At 36.0% G+C, this 17516-nt stretch overlaps 1 protein-coding gene across 4 annotated transcripts in view; it reads right to left on the bottom strand.

Moving 5' to 3' along the window:
- Positions 1-17516, bottom strand: part of Lin54 (lin-54 DREAM MuvB core complex component) — a 64307-nt gene that overhangs the window by 34002 nt on the left and 12789 nt on the right. For 2 of the 4 annotated variants that reach the window (XM_020167165.2, XM_020167164.2), the window contains exons 2-4: positions 13247-13961; positions 9440-9563; positions 2945-3087 (exon numbers count right to left, since the gene is read on the bottom strand). In XM_020167165.2, the coding sequence (XP_020022754.1) occupies positions 2945-3087; positions 9440-9563; positions 13247-13930 (951 nt within the window). In that variant the 5' untranslated portion in view covers positions 13931-13961. The remainder of the gene's footprint in view (positions 1-2944; positions 3088-9439; positions 9564-13246; positions 13962-17516) is intronic. The other 2 variants (XM_020167168.2, XM_020167167.2) reach the window with 1 other exon arrangement.

The raw sequence follows: 17516 nt of genomic DNA, 5'->3' as shown, positions 1-17516 counted from the left end.
TGTAATCCCAGCTATTCTGGAGGCAGAGCCGGGAGGATCAAGAGTTCAAGGCCAGGCTGGGTGCCAGTGTCTCATGTCTATAATCCTAGCTACTTAGGAGGCTGAGATCGAGAGGATCTGGTTCACAACCAGGCTGAGTAAATACTTCATGAAACCCTCATCACTAAAATAACCAGAGCAAAATGGACTGGAGGTGTTGCTGAAGTGGTAGAGTATCTGCTCTACAAGTGTGAAGCCCTGAATTCAAACCCAGTGCCACCAAAAAACCAATCTGAGGCCAACTCAGGCAAAGTTGGCAAGTCCCTATCTGAAAAACAAAATACAGGGCTGGCACAGTGAGTGGCTCAAGTGGAAGAGCACCTGCCTAGAGAGCGTGAGGCCCTGAGTTCTGAGTTCAAACTACACTATCATCAAAACAAAAAAACCTAAAGTGCTGGGGGACATGGTTCCCATAGTAGAATGTTGGCCCAGCAGTGGACCTAGGTTCAATACCTAGTACCGCAAAAAACCACTCCAGTAGACGTTTTTTTTTATGATGGGTTTTTCTTTTTGAGATAGGGTCTAGAGAACTATTTGCCTGGGCTGGTTTTGAACTGTAATCCTCCTGATCTCTGCCTTCTGAGTAGCTAGGATTACTGGCACCCTGCTCTATGGGGAATTCTTTTTTTTTTTTTTTTTTTTTCATTTTTCTTTTATTATTCATATGTGCATACAAGGCTTGGTTTATTTCTCCCCCCTGCCCCCACCCCCTCCCTTACCACCCACTCCACCCCCTCCCGCTCCCCCCCTCAATACCCAGCAGAAACTATTTTGCCCTTATCTCTAATTTTGTTGTAGAGAGAGTATAAGCAATAATAGGAAGGAACAAGGGGTTTTGCTGGTTGAGATAAGGATAGCTATACAGGGCATTGACTCACATTGATTTCCTGTGCGTGGGTGTTCCTTCTAGGTTAATTCTTTTTAATCTAACCTTTTCTCTAGTTCCTGGTCCCCTTTTCCTATTGGCCTCAGTTGCTTTAAGGTATCTGCTTTAGTTTCTCTGCATTAAGGGCAACAAATGCTAGCTAGTTTTTTAGGTGTCTTACCTATCCTCACCCCTCCCTTGTGTGCTCTCGCTTTTATCATGTGCTCATAGTCCAATCCCCTTGTTGTGTTTGCCCTTGATCTAATGTCCACATATGAGGGAGAACATACGATTTTTGGTCTTTTGAGCCAGGCTAACCTCACTCAGAATGATGTTCTCCAATTCCATCCATTTACCAGCGAATGATAACATTTCGTTCTTCATGGCTGCATAAAATTCTATTGTGTATAGATACCACATTTTCTTAATCCATTCGTCAGTGCTGGGGCATCTTGGCTGTTTCCATAACTTGGCTATTGTGAATAGTGCCGCAATAAACATGGATGTGCAGGTGCCTCTGGAGTAACAGTCTTTTGGGTATATCCTCTATGGGGAATTCTTAATTCTTCCTTCTAACCTCCTTATTGAATTCCTTGAAATTAAAAACCTTATCTTATTCATGTTTTAGCCCCAGTGCTTATCACTATGCATGTCACACAGCAAGCACTTAAGTATCTACTGAATTCATTTCACTTCAGAAAAATTTGTCTACATTTATAAACAGGTAGAAGCCCACTTTAATTAATTATACGAGACATCATATTTATATATTACATAAGGCAAATGACCAATGTTTGTTCTATTTATGAGCAGTTATAAATCAAGGAAGAAGGCAGGTACAAAGGATAGTATGTTTCCAGAGTCACAAGGGTGGTACCTTACAGAATAATAATGCTTGGCTTTCCACCTGAATAATATGATTTTTAAAACATACCTTGTTTATAAATGCTTGTTTTTTAATTTTTCCTATAAGCCAGGAAAATCTCTCATCCTACTGAAATGATTAAAACACTTTAGTATTTGTGAAAAATTCATTTTTTTATCTTAAAAGTAGTAAAAAGTGATGTGAAACAACTAAAAACACTAGCATATGAAAAGGATTATAAACACAATTTGAATGTGATCATTCTAAGACTTTTGTTTAATCAGTTGTCTTAGTGTTTTGATTTAGTCCATTTTAAGATGGATTGGCAATGATGTATAATGTTACTTAAAATCCATTCTTTCTTAATGGTCAATTAAGTAGTATTGCTAAGAGACAAGCTTTATTTGCTGATCAGAAAAACCCCCAAAACCCATACCTTTTTATATGCTGGTAATAATATCTGTATGTTTTAGGAAAGTGAATTAGACTATTTTCTTAACCTGAGAGTAAAATAATAGATACTCGCCATCTTAAGATGAAAACAAATTATGAAAAGCTTCTGGTGTTGTTTTGTTTTGTTTGTTTCTTTGATTTTTCTGGTACTAAGATTTCAACACAGGGCCCTGTGCTTGCTAGACAGGCATCCTACCACTTGAAATGAAAAGCTTTTGAATGAATGCTCTGAGTAAAATGTACTTAAGCTCCAAAAACACTAATATGGTTACCAGCATCTAATAGCAATTTCTAGTAAGGAGCCCTGTTACCCAGCAAAAGCACAAATCCTTTTCAAAAGGAAAAGTTACTTGAACATCTTATGTTTATAGAGTCACTATATATGTGCCTTACTCAAAGACAGCAACTTTGGTAAATATTAACTGAGGAGAACTAACCAAATAGCACACTGCAGTCAAAAGACTTCTGTTGTGCCCATATTGATCTGGGCCATGAAAATCATCCTAACATGCAAAATGATTACCCTGCTACATGTGTTTATTACAGAAGTTTTTTATCTGTAAAAATCCTTGATTACTTTATCACCCAGTATCCACTGAATGCCTATTACTTGTTTGGGAATATATGAAAACTAAGGTATTTGAAGAGCATCAGAGTAAGAGTAAGAACATAAAGGAATCAACCATGGTATTTGTCATTTGTAGCTAATTTTTTTTTTTTACCTTATTTGGCGATTTCAAAGGTGAGATGGCTATTTTATTTGGTGTCTGTGTTGTAGAATTTAAAGTTGATCCAATAACACCACTTTCGGATATTGTTATGGTCTTTGATGGAGTTCCAGGAGTAGATTGTGAAAGAACCCTACCTGCAAATGAGAGGCAGCATATCAGACTAGTCTTTTTCAACAGCACTATAAAAATACAAGTGATGATGATCTACACCCACAAGGACTTCAGTGCATGTTCATTATTTCATATGTATCAACATACAACCTCAAACACTTAAGTGATTCCCTAAGGAACTGTGGTGGCCCTAGACAGAAAGAAACATAATAAAGCTTCTTAATAATGCTTAATATTAGTTTATATAAGGGTATTCTATTGTTAAGTTACAGCCATCAGAAAGCAAGGTCAAGACAGCTACACAACATGCCCTAAAAGTCAGGACTTGAATCCAAGTCTTAAAACTTCAGTCTCTGTACTTTATATAGCTGTCTTCTCATTTGTACTTAAATCATGAAGGTTAAAATTTAAATCTACACTTATAAAATAGTTATTGGATGGACTAACCTGAACACTACCAGAATGAATACTGACTTTAGACTGCCAAAAGGAGGGGGGGGAGGGAGAACCCCATAATCTCTTCTAGCTATCTTGGCCAAATTCCATAATGTGCTCCCTTCTGCATGATAACCACTCAGAAACAACACAGTGTTCTGGATGACTTGGGGAATTAAAATTCATACTGCAATTAGGTGGAATATTAGGAATTTTTATCCTGGGCAAGAAAGGAGTATGAAAGCATGCTAGATCTCCAAGTTCTTGAAAGACTATGTGACAGTCATTGCCACTCACTAAGTATTCTAGGCATATTGGAGAAATGTACTTGCACTGCCTATACAAACCCCCTCCAATCCTGTGGTTTGCAGTAATGTGAGTACTTCTTGCCAATAAGTTATCAGTATAAGTGATGCGTCATTTCCAGGTCAAAACATGTACTGTCTAAGCAAGGCCTCTCAAAGCTCTCTTTTCCTTTGCCACATATGAGATGGTGGCTCCTTCCTTAGTCTGTGTCTCACAGTGACCATAGGAGGAGTCTTCTTTAGAACCCACCATGGACACGTAGATATGCATGAAGCATTAACAAAAACCCAAAGTTTTTTTTTTTTTTTCAGTTTGAAGATTATTGTGGCAGGAAAACCAAGATTGTCTATCCTGACTGACCTAGGTTAAAGAATTAGAACCAATTTGTCACACCAAATGTACAGAAACACAAAACTTCAGCTCAGCACTAAGAAAACTTCCAACAAAAATTTCCAGCTGGACATTGGTGGCCCATGCCTGTAATCCTAGCTACTGAAGAGGCAGAGATCAGGAGGATAGTGGTTCAAAGCCAGTCCAGGCAAATAGTTCACAAGATACTATCTTAAAAAAAAAAAACAAAAAAACTCTTCACAAAAAAGGGCTGGTGGATTGACTCAAGGTGTAGGCCTGAGTTCAAACCCCAGAACCACACGCACACACCCACACTCACCCAACAACCCATCCACCCACCCACACACACACAAATCCAACTAAGGGCTGGGGGTATGGTCAAATGGTAGACTATTTGCTTAGTACACACAAGACTCTGGCTTCCATCTCTAGGACCACAACTTGTTTGTGTAAACAAATGAGTTTCTAGTTACTGAAGGTGTTCCAAGCAGATGCTAGATAATCAAATCTACTGCTAAAGAGGGAAGTTAAGCATCTCAGTAGTGGAGGTATAATTAAAATTATGTCTAAAATCCCCTCTAACCTTTAGTTGCTAAGACTGAACTTGTAGGTACAGATGGAGAGAGGGAAAAAGGAAGGAAAGAAAAAAAAATGAAGGGACTTTCCCTTTACACAAAAATAGACTAGTACCTAGCAGCTTGAGTCATTTTTCTTTATAACAATGCCCAAGTATACATAGTTCCATTTTTAAAAAAGTGAATCAAGTTTTATCCTCATTTATGAATTTCAAAAAGCATTTTAAAGGTAATTTACAAAATTTCTTTGCAGTATATGTTTACATTGATTTTACTGACATATTTCTTAATGAATCTGTTCAATGTACTGCTAGGGTTTTTAAAAACCTGAATCATGTCATAACTTAATAAAGATAATTCTATATAAATTAAATAAATGCATATCAAATATTTTCAGAAAGATAGCCTAAACTGTTGAGCTTCCCTAAGAAACATGTTTATTCTGTTTTCCAAAGCTAGTATCTCTAGAATAAGCCCAGAGCCCCAACAATCACTGTTGAGAAACTATTGTACCAATAAAGATACAGTTTCATAAAATGCTCACTATATATAGCTATTAATACGATATACATACTACTCACTAAGCCACACGTGCCAAAATCTATGCAAGGTACTGGGGGTGGGCACAAGATAAAAGAACTATCACCAATATGCACTTACATACAATGTAACATTATTCTGCCTTTAAAAAGAAAGGGACTGGCTGAGCGGCTCAAGGGTAGAGCACCTGCTTAGCATGTGCCGAGGCCCTAGTTCAAACCCCAGTATCACCAAAAAATAAAAGGAAAGAGAAGGAAATTCTGACAATATGCTACAACATGAATGCACCTTGAAAATATTCGGGTAAGTAAAATAAGCCAGTCTTAAAAGAATAAATATTACATGATTCTATTTGTGTGAGGCATACAGAGTAGTCAAAACCACAGAGAAAATAGAATGACAAGTGCCAAAGCTGGGGATAGAGAGGAATAGGAATTTATTATTTAATGAGTACAGGGTTTCAGTTTTGCAAGATGACAAAAGGTCTGGGGATGGTGAGGTGACAACACATTGCACAACAATGTGAACATTCTCATGCCCCTGAACTGTAAACTAAGACCTTTTTTAGTGGATTGAACCCAGGGTGTGGGCATGCTAGGCAAGCACTTTATCACAGAGCTACACCCCAGCCCTGAACTATACACTTAAATGTTACTTTAAAAAAAAATAATTAATTCTTAAACAAAGAACTAGATGGCAAACAAAATAACTACCATCAAGGAAAACCCTAAATATGACAGAGGAGATAGAGAAGAAAACTAAGTCTTATCATACAGAGTGAATAATGGACAAGTTAAAAGGCAATAAGAAATTTAATAAAAGTTTAAAGGTAAGTATTTGATAAGTATAATCCAGTTCCATGGAAATGGTTAGAGGAGGTACCTGACTAAACGTAGGAGTCAGAAACTTCCAAGATAGGTTATCCAAAAGATAAGCCAAAATATCATCGATGAGCTAGCCATGAGGAACAGCAAACAAAGGCACTGCAGGTAAGAGGAACACTGCCAAGACCTAAGTCCTCCGAGAACAGGATTCACTTGGTGACCCCTTAAAGTAAGTTAAATAAGTAGATGTGCAGCTGATAGGAGGTAAAAATGAAAAAGGTATACATTACATCATAAATGCTTTTGATGCTAAGAAAGCACTGGCGTTTGAACTTAATCTTGATGGGTCAAGACCAAGAAATGAATAACGCCAAGAAAATTTTAAGCAAGGGTAGGTTAGATCAGATTTGCATTTTAGAAAAATCAGTCATAGCTGGGCACAGTGGATCATGCCTGTAATCCTAGCTGCTAGGGAGGTAGAGATCAAGAGGATCACAGTTCAAGTCAGACCAGGCAAGACATTATCAAAACCTCATCTCAACAAAAAAGATGGGTGTGGTGATGCACACCTATAATCCCAGCAACAGAAGACATAAAATAAACAGGAGGATTGTAGCTGGGGCCAGCCTCAGGGGAAAACATAAAACCCTATCCAAAAAAATACACTAAAAGGGCTAGAGGGTATCATTCAAGTGGTAGGCAGGATGCCTTAATTCACAAATCAGTACCACCAAAAACAAAAACCAAAAAAATCAAAACAACTCAAGCAGTAAACACCTGCCTAACAAGCATGAAGCCCTGAGTCTTACCCTAGTAACACAACAATGAGAAGGCCAGAAATCATGTATAAACAATTTCAATGTACTTTGAAAAAGCATTAGTTATAGCTGGTGACTCACAGCTGTAATCCTAGCTACTCAGGATGTAGAGATCAGAAGGACAGCAGTTCAAAGCCAGCCTGGGCAAATAGTTCATGAGACCATATCTTAAAAAAAAAAAAATCACAAAAATATGGCTGGTGGAGTGGCTCAAGGTATTAAAAAAAAAAGCATTGGCTGCAATATGAAATGAAGGACTACTTGAGATACAATTCAACAGGACAACTACTTTGGTGGTAAAATTGGACTTACGTGAATTTTAAAAGTCTATACAGAACTAGTTAAAAGGAGAAATTATCTCTCCAAACTAAACTTAATGCCAGCAATTTTAGTGACACTCAACAGAAGTCTATATGTATTTGGTAGAGTACTAAGTCCATCTGCAATAAAAAGGTGACGACACTGTAATTTGTGATACATTATAAATGACCCAAACACTGAACAATGACATCCATGATAATCTGAGATAATCAACCACAATTTTTTTTTTCCAGTGCTGGGGACTGAACTCTTGACATAAGCAAACATGCATTCAGACATTTCAGCAAACCCAATAGTTTGGCATACAATCCACAGACACAGTAACTGAAGTTGGTAAGGGACTCTCTCAAACTCAAAACAGTCAATAACATATTAAATTGAGACATTACTTCTGCTTAACTCTCTGAGCCTACCCAAAACCTCCAAAGAGACCTATGACACCTTTCTCATCAACACTTCCAAGCCAATCACTGCCTACTTCCTAAGCTACCACCAAATCCAAACTCTAATTTTCTAGAGCCATCCTGCCTCCCATGATAGCCCTCAAGACACCAGCCCCTATACCATCACAAATTTCTACTGAGTGCCAAAAGAGAAAGACACCTAACATTACCCTGACTATGTGATCTCTCCACCCCTTTCCTTATTCACTAAAAAGAGAAGCCTCCCTACAAACAACTGAAACCTCAGAAAAATGACAAGGCACTGCCATCGACTTCAGTGCTACCTACTACTAGATTTGTAAGTTTATTAAAGACAGTAAAAAATACTTTGGGTTTTGCTTTTTTCCTCAATTCCCACAGTAAGTGGCTTAAATATATTCTAGGGATGATATGATAGTATCTGAAGTAAGTGCATGGAAAACTGCACATTCTAGGGATGAGTAATGAGCATTTGAAGGCCTCTGGCTGATGCCTCCATATAAGCCTTCAGCACAACAGAATTAGAAATAATCTTATAGCTCTCAATTAAAGACCAGTCACCATGGTTGCATGATTTTCTCTAGAAAAACTGGCTTGCTTACATGGCTGCTTTACAAGGCAAGGAGTGAGAGAGCTGGACTTAAACAAGCCATTACAGAAGACAGAGAAAAGACAATCACTGCTATTTGCAAAAGAGCAATAACAATGGTCATGGACTCCATGTTGAGTTAAGAAGAATTTGAGGACAAGAAATGGTTATTATTAAACAGGAAGAGGAAAACCAATGGAGAGACTTCAAAGTCAAAAAACTGCTGAATTGGAAGTACAAAGGCAGGTAAACTGAATAAAGAGAATACAATACTTGAAATTCAGATTTCTACTGGGTCCCGGTGGCTCATGTTTATAATCCTAGCTACTCAGGAGGCAGAGATCAGGAGGATCGAGGCTAGAAGCCACTCAGGCAAGTAGTTTGCAAGATCCTATCTCGAAAAACCCTTCACAAAAATAGGGCTGGTGGAGTGGCTCAAAGTGAAGGCTCTGAGTTCAAGCCCCAGTACCACAAAAAAAAAAAAAAAGAAATCCAGATTTCTGAGGTGGTATAGTTACTGGTGAAGACCAATTTTAAGTACATAATAAAGGAGAAATGGGCCACATTAAGAAGTATGCTGGTAAAGGTAACATAGCTAAAATTCTGTTATCACTTAATAACTACCATGGTGACAACTTTCTATTCATAAAGAAGTACATATAGATTAAAATACTGAAATCAAAAATTCAAACAGAAACCATAAAATACTCTCATGTGTATTAACTTAAATCTATTAGAGTTAGTACACCTGCTCTGGAGACAAATGCTTGGGTTCAAATCCTAGCTCAGCCATTTATCAGCTGGGTGCCTCCATTTCCACACTGGCAAAATTGGAATGTTTTAGTGCCTACCTCATAGGAATGCCTGGGAACTATATAAATTACTGCATGTAAAAAGTTAAGAATGGCATGTACTATACACTATATAAGTGTTAGGTAGTATTAATGGAATTCAATTACTTTCATGGTAAATTTCTACCAAAAAGTAAAGAGACTAAGGTAGTGGACTGATTTCTCTATGAGGCAATTTGCTTGGAGCACTCATTAAATAAGTATAACATTTCTAATTAACTACTTTGGCTTATAATAATAAGGTATACTTGTTGCACAAAACATTTTAAGGTGGCAGAACAGCCATTTTTAAGCCTAAAATGAAGGCAAATATACAGCTTAATAAACTATAAAGAAATTTAACCTGCAATGACTGGTGGTGATACTTGAGTTGTCTGTCCTGTAACTGCTTTACTATTAATTGGTTTTGCAAAGATCAGCTTCGTGATTACTGGACCAGAAGTTGGTGTCCGAGGCTTCTTAGCAATCTGAAACATATAAATAACTATGAAGACCATTTATTTCTATAAAACACCTATTCAATCAAAATTAGACAAAAAATTCATACACAGTAGTACATGTGAAACCAACTCACTTAACAAATCATATCTATGTATTCATGCTAAAATCATTTAAAATGCCATCATTTATCAAACTATTAATATGATCACATTCATAAATCCAAATACCTTTGCATTTTATAAATCTTTACTCTTTGAAATATGCATATGATGAAAACCAAATTAATGTTTAATAAAAAACACTGCATAGCAATATTAGTTTTCAAAATAAATTATTCAACAATAAAAAGATGGAGTTAAGAAAGTATAGTACAAATGATGAATCAATCAAAACACATGTACGTATAATTACAATAGTTCCTGGATCCAAAATATAAATACATATTAAAGACAGACTTATGATTAGATTTTCAACTTTAGATCTCTACATATTAGAAGTAGATAAAGGAAGAACTGAGTAAGTTAACATTCTCTGGTAGAAAGAAACAGGTGTGGTAGACCAAAGACTATTATAAAAGCAAAGGTTCTGAAATATCACTTACTAAAATAACTGTTCACTATATTTTAAATTCCTTGAAGAGAGGATCTATATCTTATTCATCTCCAATCTGAAGTTACATTTTGGCACAGTGTTGACCTGAACTAAAATCCACCACAAGTCAATGAAGGTATAGGTACCAAAGCTGTTGTATTGAAATTATCACCATATGCAAAGATACAGCTTCTTGTAAAAGATAGTAGAAATTTACCTATGATAAAAATCATAGAATTTTCAAGTATGAAGGACATTGAATATTAATCTTATCTTTTGGAAGGTATGAACATTGAGACCATGGAAGTACTATATTTATTACTGGAATTGACTCAGTGAATAAATATGACTAACATGAATGACAGAAATATACCAGAAGGTGTAACAGGTCACAGAACTAGACAAGTATCAGTTCTGTGTGCTCAAATTATAAATTAGATTAAGTAACATGCTATCTTACACTCAACATATATAACTTTCTTACACTCTGAACACGTTACTGACCCAATAAAATATATATGAAGTACAAATCACTTTTTTAAGAGATCCATTGATACATTAAAAAATATCCCTCTTGTCAAACTATGACATACCTAAATAAATTCAAAACTGTACTTTAGAAAACTGATGCAATCCAGGGAGACATAAAGGAAAAATATTTCCTAACTGTTTAAAGACCTAAAATTCTAAAGCAATTTCGAATTTCAACTATATACATAGCATTAATGATTAAGGTTGATACTCTTCAGAAATGTATCTCTAGTAATAAAATACTTTAGCTATAAAAAGACTTAAAATATTTTCAACTTTTTACCTGACTTTCACAATCATATGACTTTGTGAATACTTTCAAAAGGAAAAAATATAAACAATGGAACCAAAAGCACATAAATTATTCAAATGAACCATCTTGCCCTTGTGGTTATGCTTTTTCAGTACAATAATGCTGAAACTAACAATTTCCAGTTCAAGTAAGGAAACATAATTTTAACAAGTGTAACTAACCAGCAGATTGAGACAAAAATGAAAAAAAAAAAAAAAAAAAGGAAAATTCACAAATAAAATAGCTGAATGTGTCACCAAATATTTCACGCAAATAACTTTTGGCACTGTGTGTTGGACAGGTTCAGGAGTTACACTGTCCAACATGGCTAGTTATTTACTAGTTTTATAAATCATGCACACAAAGCTTGGGAAAGTGGCTCTTTATCTGTAATGAAGATAACTACACCTCTGTTTCTGTCTGTGGCCTCAACTGATACCTCTTTTCCATCGCTTCTGAAGATGGGTCTCCTTCCACTCTTACCTTTTGTCCATACCCTAACAGTATTAATACTCTGATTAAAATTAAGGTAACGCTAAGGATTAGCTACAAAAAACACAGAGTATCATACACACTGAAATAATGTGTCTAATGTAAAAAAATATAGATGTGTAGTTTTATTTAGTTCTTTTCAAAGTGCTTCAGAGCTTTGTAGGTTATTCTGAGTTGGAAAGATATGAGTTGCCTAAAAATAACTGGATGAGTAGAGCAATATTCTAAACATATTTGTTTGGTTTTCTGGGTTTTTTTCTTTTTTCAAAAAAAAAAAGCAAAGCTTCTTTTTTAATAAATATAATCAGGTTTTATAGAAGTAACAGCAATAAAACAAGTCATAAGAATTAGACCCCAGTCATTGTTTTTATTATCAGTACTCAGGAAATTATAGTAGAAAACCAGTGGATACAAATACACCAATTACTGAAATCATATGCATACATTCCTTTTATAAATGAAAAAATGACATTCTAATATTTGTTATCAGTTACTTATGAACATGATTATGATCTGCATTGCAAAAGCCAGATAAACTCTGGTAAACCAATATAAACAACTTTCAAAGCTAAGGACAAGATGTGATAGGATATATCATTCAAGAGTTCCTCAGCAAAAACAAGTAGTAAAAGGAAGTCAGAGAGAAGAGAGAGATGACAATGATCAAGAAAAAAAAAGAGCATGATATAGTTAACAGTGTCAGAAAGGACACCAGCAAATTACAAGGTTTGAGAAATTTTTACAAAGTTCTTAAATGCAAAGCCAATCAAAAGTAAGTTTCTAATTCTTTCCCAACATTATTTGTAAGTATCAGCTAAAGTAACAGACAGTACTTCCAAACTTTCCTACTTTCTTACATAGTTCCTTTACTAACTTTAACTCTGCCTTCTACTTTCCTCACCTTTTCAAATAGAAAATGCATTTTAATTTCCTGCTCTTAAGTGGATCATTGTATTTCTAAGAGTAGTTGTGGCTAAAGAAGGTCTTCTGGGGCATGAAAAACTAGAAACCATTAATATATGTTCTGATAACCTTCTATCTTAGAGTCCTACTCATACTACTAATAGGTACCATTCTAAAGGACCCTCAATGTTTTGAGAACTACACTAGGTATTTCTTCAATGACCAAATAAGTCATTTTATGCTAAAACTCAGAAAGCAAAAGCTCTCCAAAATTTCATAGCTGGTAGGGTAGCCTGAGGTAACTCAAACCCAGTTAGTTCAACTCAAAAGCCTATGTCATCTTCCATATGTCACTATCTTTCCCATTGCAAACATGAGTGACAGCAATAGTCCTTAAACTGCAAATAAGAGATACATACTGGCTAGCATGTAGTATTGCTAACTCAGAGAAGCAAAGTTTTGCTAGCTTTCGGCCATGGGTTAACAAAAAAAAAAAAAAAAAAAAAAAAAAAATTTGTCTGAATGATTTTTTGATAACCCTGCAGTAACTCTGCATCTTTACACCAGCAAAACATCCTTGTAACCAAGCTACCATCGAGAATAAAATGCATTTTAAAGTGATATAAGGCTATAAATATAATAGTTTGGAATTTAACCAAAGTTTGCTCTACGTTCTCTGGCAAAAATTTTTCATAAGCATTAGACAGTTCAAGCTTAAAAACAAAAACAAAAAATCCACACAATTACTTAAAGCAACATTCAAAAGAATTCATTAACAGCTATGCAATTAATAGCCCTACAAACACAACTATGAATCAGTTTAATTTTTTTAACATGCATTTTAATTAATAAGCCCCTTTTTTGTTTGTTTTTGGTTTTTTTGTTTGTTTGTTTTTTTACCTGTACTGTTTTTAACTGTTGGGTCTGTAACACAGAGGGCTGAGTTGTAGTATTAATCAGTTGACTTCCTGGGGTCAATGCTGAGACACCAATGACAGGTTTCACCTCTGGCCTCCCTCCAATGGTAACTACTTTAATTTGCTGCGGTGGTAACTTAGCATCTCCTGACTGGGCCTGAGTTGTAACTTTCTGAGCCTGGGGTAGTTGGCTATGGGGTAGTGCTAAAACAATTGGTGAACCAGACTTGCCCAAAGTTGTTAAAATTAACTTCTGTCCATCTGGTTTAAGGGTCTGATTGCCAAGTTTAAGATCAGATGTCTGTGATACTTTGTTTAAAATAATCTGATTGGCTGATATAGTCACAGGAGTCTGAGCACCAAGTTTTTGAAGGCCACTTGGAAAAGTTGGTTTCACTGTGGTATTAGAATCTGCTTTAGTAACTGTGGTATTCACTGCAACTTGGTTAGTGTGGTTACTGTACACTGTGATTGGTTCCGTGGAAATGGGCGTGGCTGTAGAGTCACCAGTAGAATTTATGTTGACAATTTCTTCCAGTTCTGTCTCCATAGGAATTGGGGATGAAACAATAACAGCCTCAATACTATCATCATCCACTAAAGTTATACCAGTGTCCATTATCTCCTCTGGAAGCAAACTATTCACCTCAGCTGGCACCACCTCCATGATCTTCTCCTGCTAGAAAGGTGATCAGGTGCTGTAATAAAAATTGAAAAATGAGTAAGTTAAAGTTTCAAAACAGATTTAAGAGGAAAAAAATTCCAGAAAAACACAGATGACAAAATAACCGTTTTAAAAACTGATGCCTAATTAAATGAAGGATGTTTCTGATGCCTATTTGAATTAAACTATTTTAACAAATCCTTAGTTTTCAAGAATCTGAAATACAAGCCATATGGGATACAAAACTAGAAGCAAACATTCTAATTCACCATGTCTCAATTCAAAACTAATTGAATTGTGATAACTATAAGTCACAGAATCATATCAAACACATTTTCAACGTTCTAAATTTTTTTAATCTTTAATGTGCTTGGTTATCTTATTTCTTCCCAGCCTCTTTTTTATCTCATTGACAGACTTGAAAACTGTCAATTCACACAAGACAATAGGGATTTAAATATTCCCTATAGGAAAACATCTTCAAATCTCCATGCAATAAGCTAGGTTCTATAGAGGGGTACTCTAAAATAATCCATGAAATGAGGGAGGAGGGTGAATGAAGGAGAAAAAAATCCATTAAATGTCCAAATTAGATTGGAGGTGTGACTCAAGCAGAAGAGTACCTGCTTTGTAAGCGCAAAGCCCTAAGTTCAAAACCCTAGTCCACCCATCTCCAAAAAAACAAAAAATGTCCAAATTTATGTTAAAGGAATTTCTAGAGTAATCCAACCTCAGCAACTATTGTTAAATGGATTATGTGGCCCACATCTGATCAATTAGCTTCACACTAAGGAAATCTGTGTTTGGAAAGAATACTCTCAAGTACTTCTCTGCCATTTAAAGTGTCAAAGGGGGAAATATTAAGAAGTGTATACCCAGTTCCCATAAGGAAGAAAAAAAGCAGATTATGGACAAATAAGAACTTCGATGCTTTTAGTCAAGTTATATAGAACTTCCAATAAAGGCATGAGTTCCATCACTTCATGTATTAAAGACAGTACATCATGTTCATAATAGACTGAACAGCAGTACGTTATTTGCTCAGAGAACCTTAAAGATTGGTAAGAAGCTAATCAGTAGCTCTTTCTTTTCTTCTCTTTCCTCTCTGTTTACACTCCTCTCTCCTTTGAGACAAGGCCTCGCTATGTAGCCTGGCTGGCCTTGAACGTGTGACCTGCTTGCCTCAACTTCCTAAGTCTGGAATAAACTCAGGGCCTCATACTTCCTAGCAGTGCTCTACCACTTGAGTCACTTGCCAGCCCTCTTTTGTGTTGGGTATTTTGGAGACAGAGTCTTATAAACTATTTGTCCAGGGGCTGGCTTCGAACAGTGATCCTCCTACTCTCTGCCTGCCAAGTAGCTAGGATTATACCCATGAGCCACCACTGTCTGGCTTTTTTTTTTTTTTTAATAGAAAAATACAGGTAAGACACCTAAAAAATTAGCTAGCATTTGTTGCCCTTAACGCAGAGAAACTAAAGCAGATAGATACCTTACAAGCAACTGAGGCCAATAGGAAAAGGGGACCAGAAACTACAGAAAAGGTTAGATCAAAAAGAATTAACCTAGAAGGTAACACACACGCACAGGAAATTAATGTGAGTCAACTCCCTGTATAGCTATCCTTATTTCAACCAGCAAAAACCCTTGTTCCTTCCTATTACAACAAAATTAGAGATAAGGGCAAAATAGTTTCTGCTGGGTATTGAGGGGGTGGGGGAGAAAGGGAGGGGGCAGAGTGGGTGGTAAGGGAGGGGGTGGGGGCAAGGGGGAGAAATGACCCAAGCCTTGTATGCACATATGAACAATAAAAAAAAAAACTCAGCCTCCAGATCAAATGATACAAGTGCCTTGTATGCACATATGAATAATAAAAGAAAAAAAAAAAGAAAAATACAATACCCATTCCAAGAAAAAGAGTAACATATATGAGTAGCAAATTATACTTATTAACATAATACTACTACTGCCAGAATAAACCACTAATATCAAGGACTTACAACGTAGCAATCAGAGCATAATTTACCCTCATGACAACTGATTTAACTATTATCCCCATTTTATAGTTTAAAAAATTTAGAAAAGTTAAATGATTTGCTCATGATCCCATAGCTAGTAAATGGTAGAGCCAGGTCTTCAAACTTAGGTTTTTATGACACCAAAGTTAATCATTTTCATTGCAAAATCATATTATCTTAAATTTTTACCATAAGTGGTAAAAATGGAGGAAAAAAAATTAACTCTACACCTTTACTGTCAACCCTTATCCTGAAATCTCACCTTACACAACCACTGGCTTATCTCTACAGTTTTGCCTCTTTTGCTCACACTAGACTTCATGTCAATGGGATCACATACAGATGCTCCTCAATTTATGATGGGTTATGTCCCAGTAAACCTATCATAACTGGAAAATAGATCATAAATCAAAATAGACTTAATCTACCTAAGCTACTGAACACCATAATTTAGCATCACAATGGACCATAGGGTACCAGTTGCTTCCTTGTGATCACATGGCTGACTGGGAGCTGTGGCTCAACACCTGCCTCATATCACAAGAGATTACCACAGGGCATATTTCTAGCCCAAGAAAAGATCAAAATTTAAAGTGTATTTTCTACTGAAGTGTAACACTTTTATGCCATTATAAAGTCAAAAATCATGGTCAAACTACCATAAATTGGGGACTTTGTGTTACGTACTTGTGACATAAAGGAATCATTAGAGTACAAAGCTTTGAAATTTTTTTGTGTGTGTGTGCTGGGTGGGGGTACACTGGAGTATTTACAAAGATTCTTACAATATATCAAATATATCATACTTGAATTCACCCCTCCACAATTCTCTTTCATTTCCCACCCACCCCCCACCCCCTGCCCCATAGTATGAGTTTTTTCTCTCAGCAGACTTTTTGAAATTTATCTTTATTGTTGCACTTATTAGTGGTTCTGTTCTTTTTATTCATAATATTCTACAAATCTACCATAATTTGTGTACCCACTCAACAGATAAGGAGCTGTTTTCAGTTTGGAACTATTAGGAATAATACTGTCATTAACATTCAAATTCAAGTTTTTATGGATATATTTTTCTATTTCTTCTGAATAAATAACCTACAAGTGGAATTGCTAGGTCATAATGTAAGCTTATTTTTAACTATGTGTGAAACTGTCAAACTATTTCCAAAGTTGGTAGTATAATTTTATATGACCACCAGCAAATTATGAAAGTTCTAGCCACTCCATTTCGTTACCAACAATTGGTATTGTTAGTCTTTTATTGTGGGGGGCCATTTTTTGTTCTGTGTTTGTTTTTGAGACAGGCTCTTACTATGGAAGCCTAGGCTGGTCTCAAACTCAGGATCCTCTTGCCTTACAGGTATATATGACCACATCTGGCCATTTTTTGGGGGGGTCTTTTTAATTTTCAACATTCTAATGGTTGAAAAGTGATATATTATCATGAGTTTTTCTTTCCTCTTTCCTTTTTTTTTTCCTTTTCTGAAACAAAGTCTTATTACGTAGCCTGGGCCTCAAACTCTCAGTCCTCCTGCCTCCTACCTGTCAACCGAATCTGGATGTTCCAC

Source organism: Castor canadensis, chromosome 9 (assembly GCF_047511655.1).
Source record: "Castor canadensis chromosome 9, mCasCan1.hap1v2, whole genome shotgun sequence".
NCBI lineage: Eukaryota > Metazoa > Chordata > Mammalia > Rodentia > Castoridae > Castor > Castor canadensis.
This window is presented reverse-complemented; position numbering and strand designations above follow the sequence as displayed.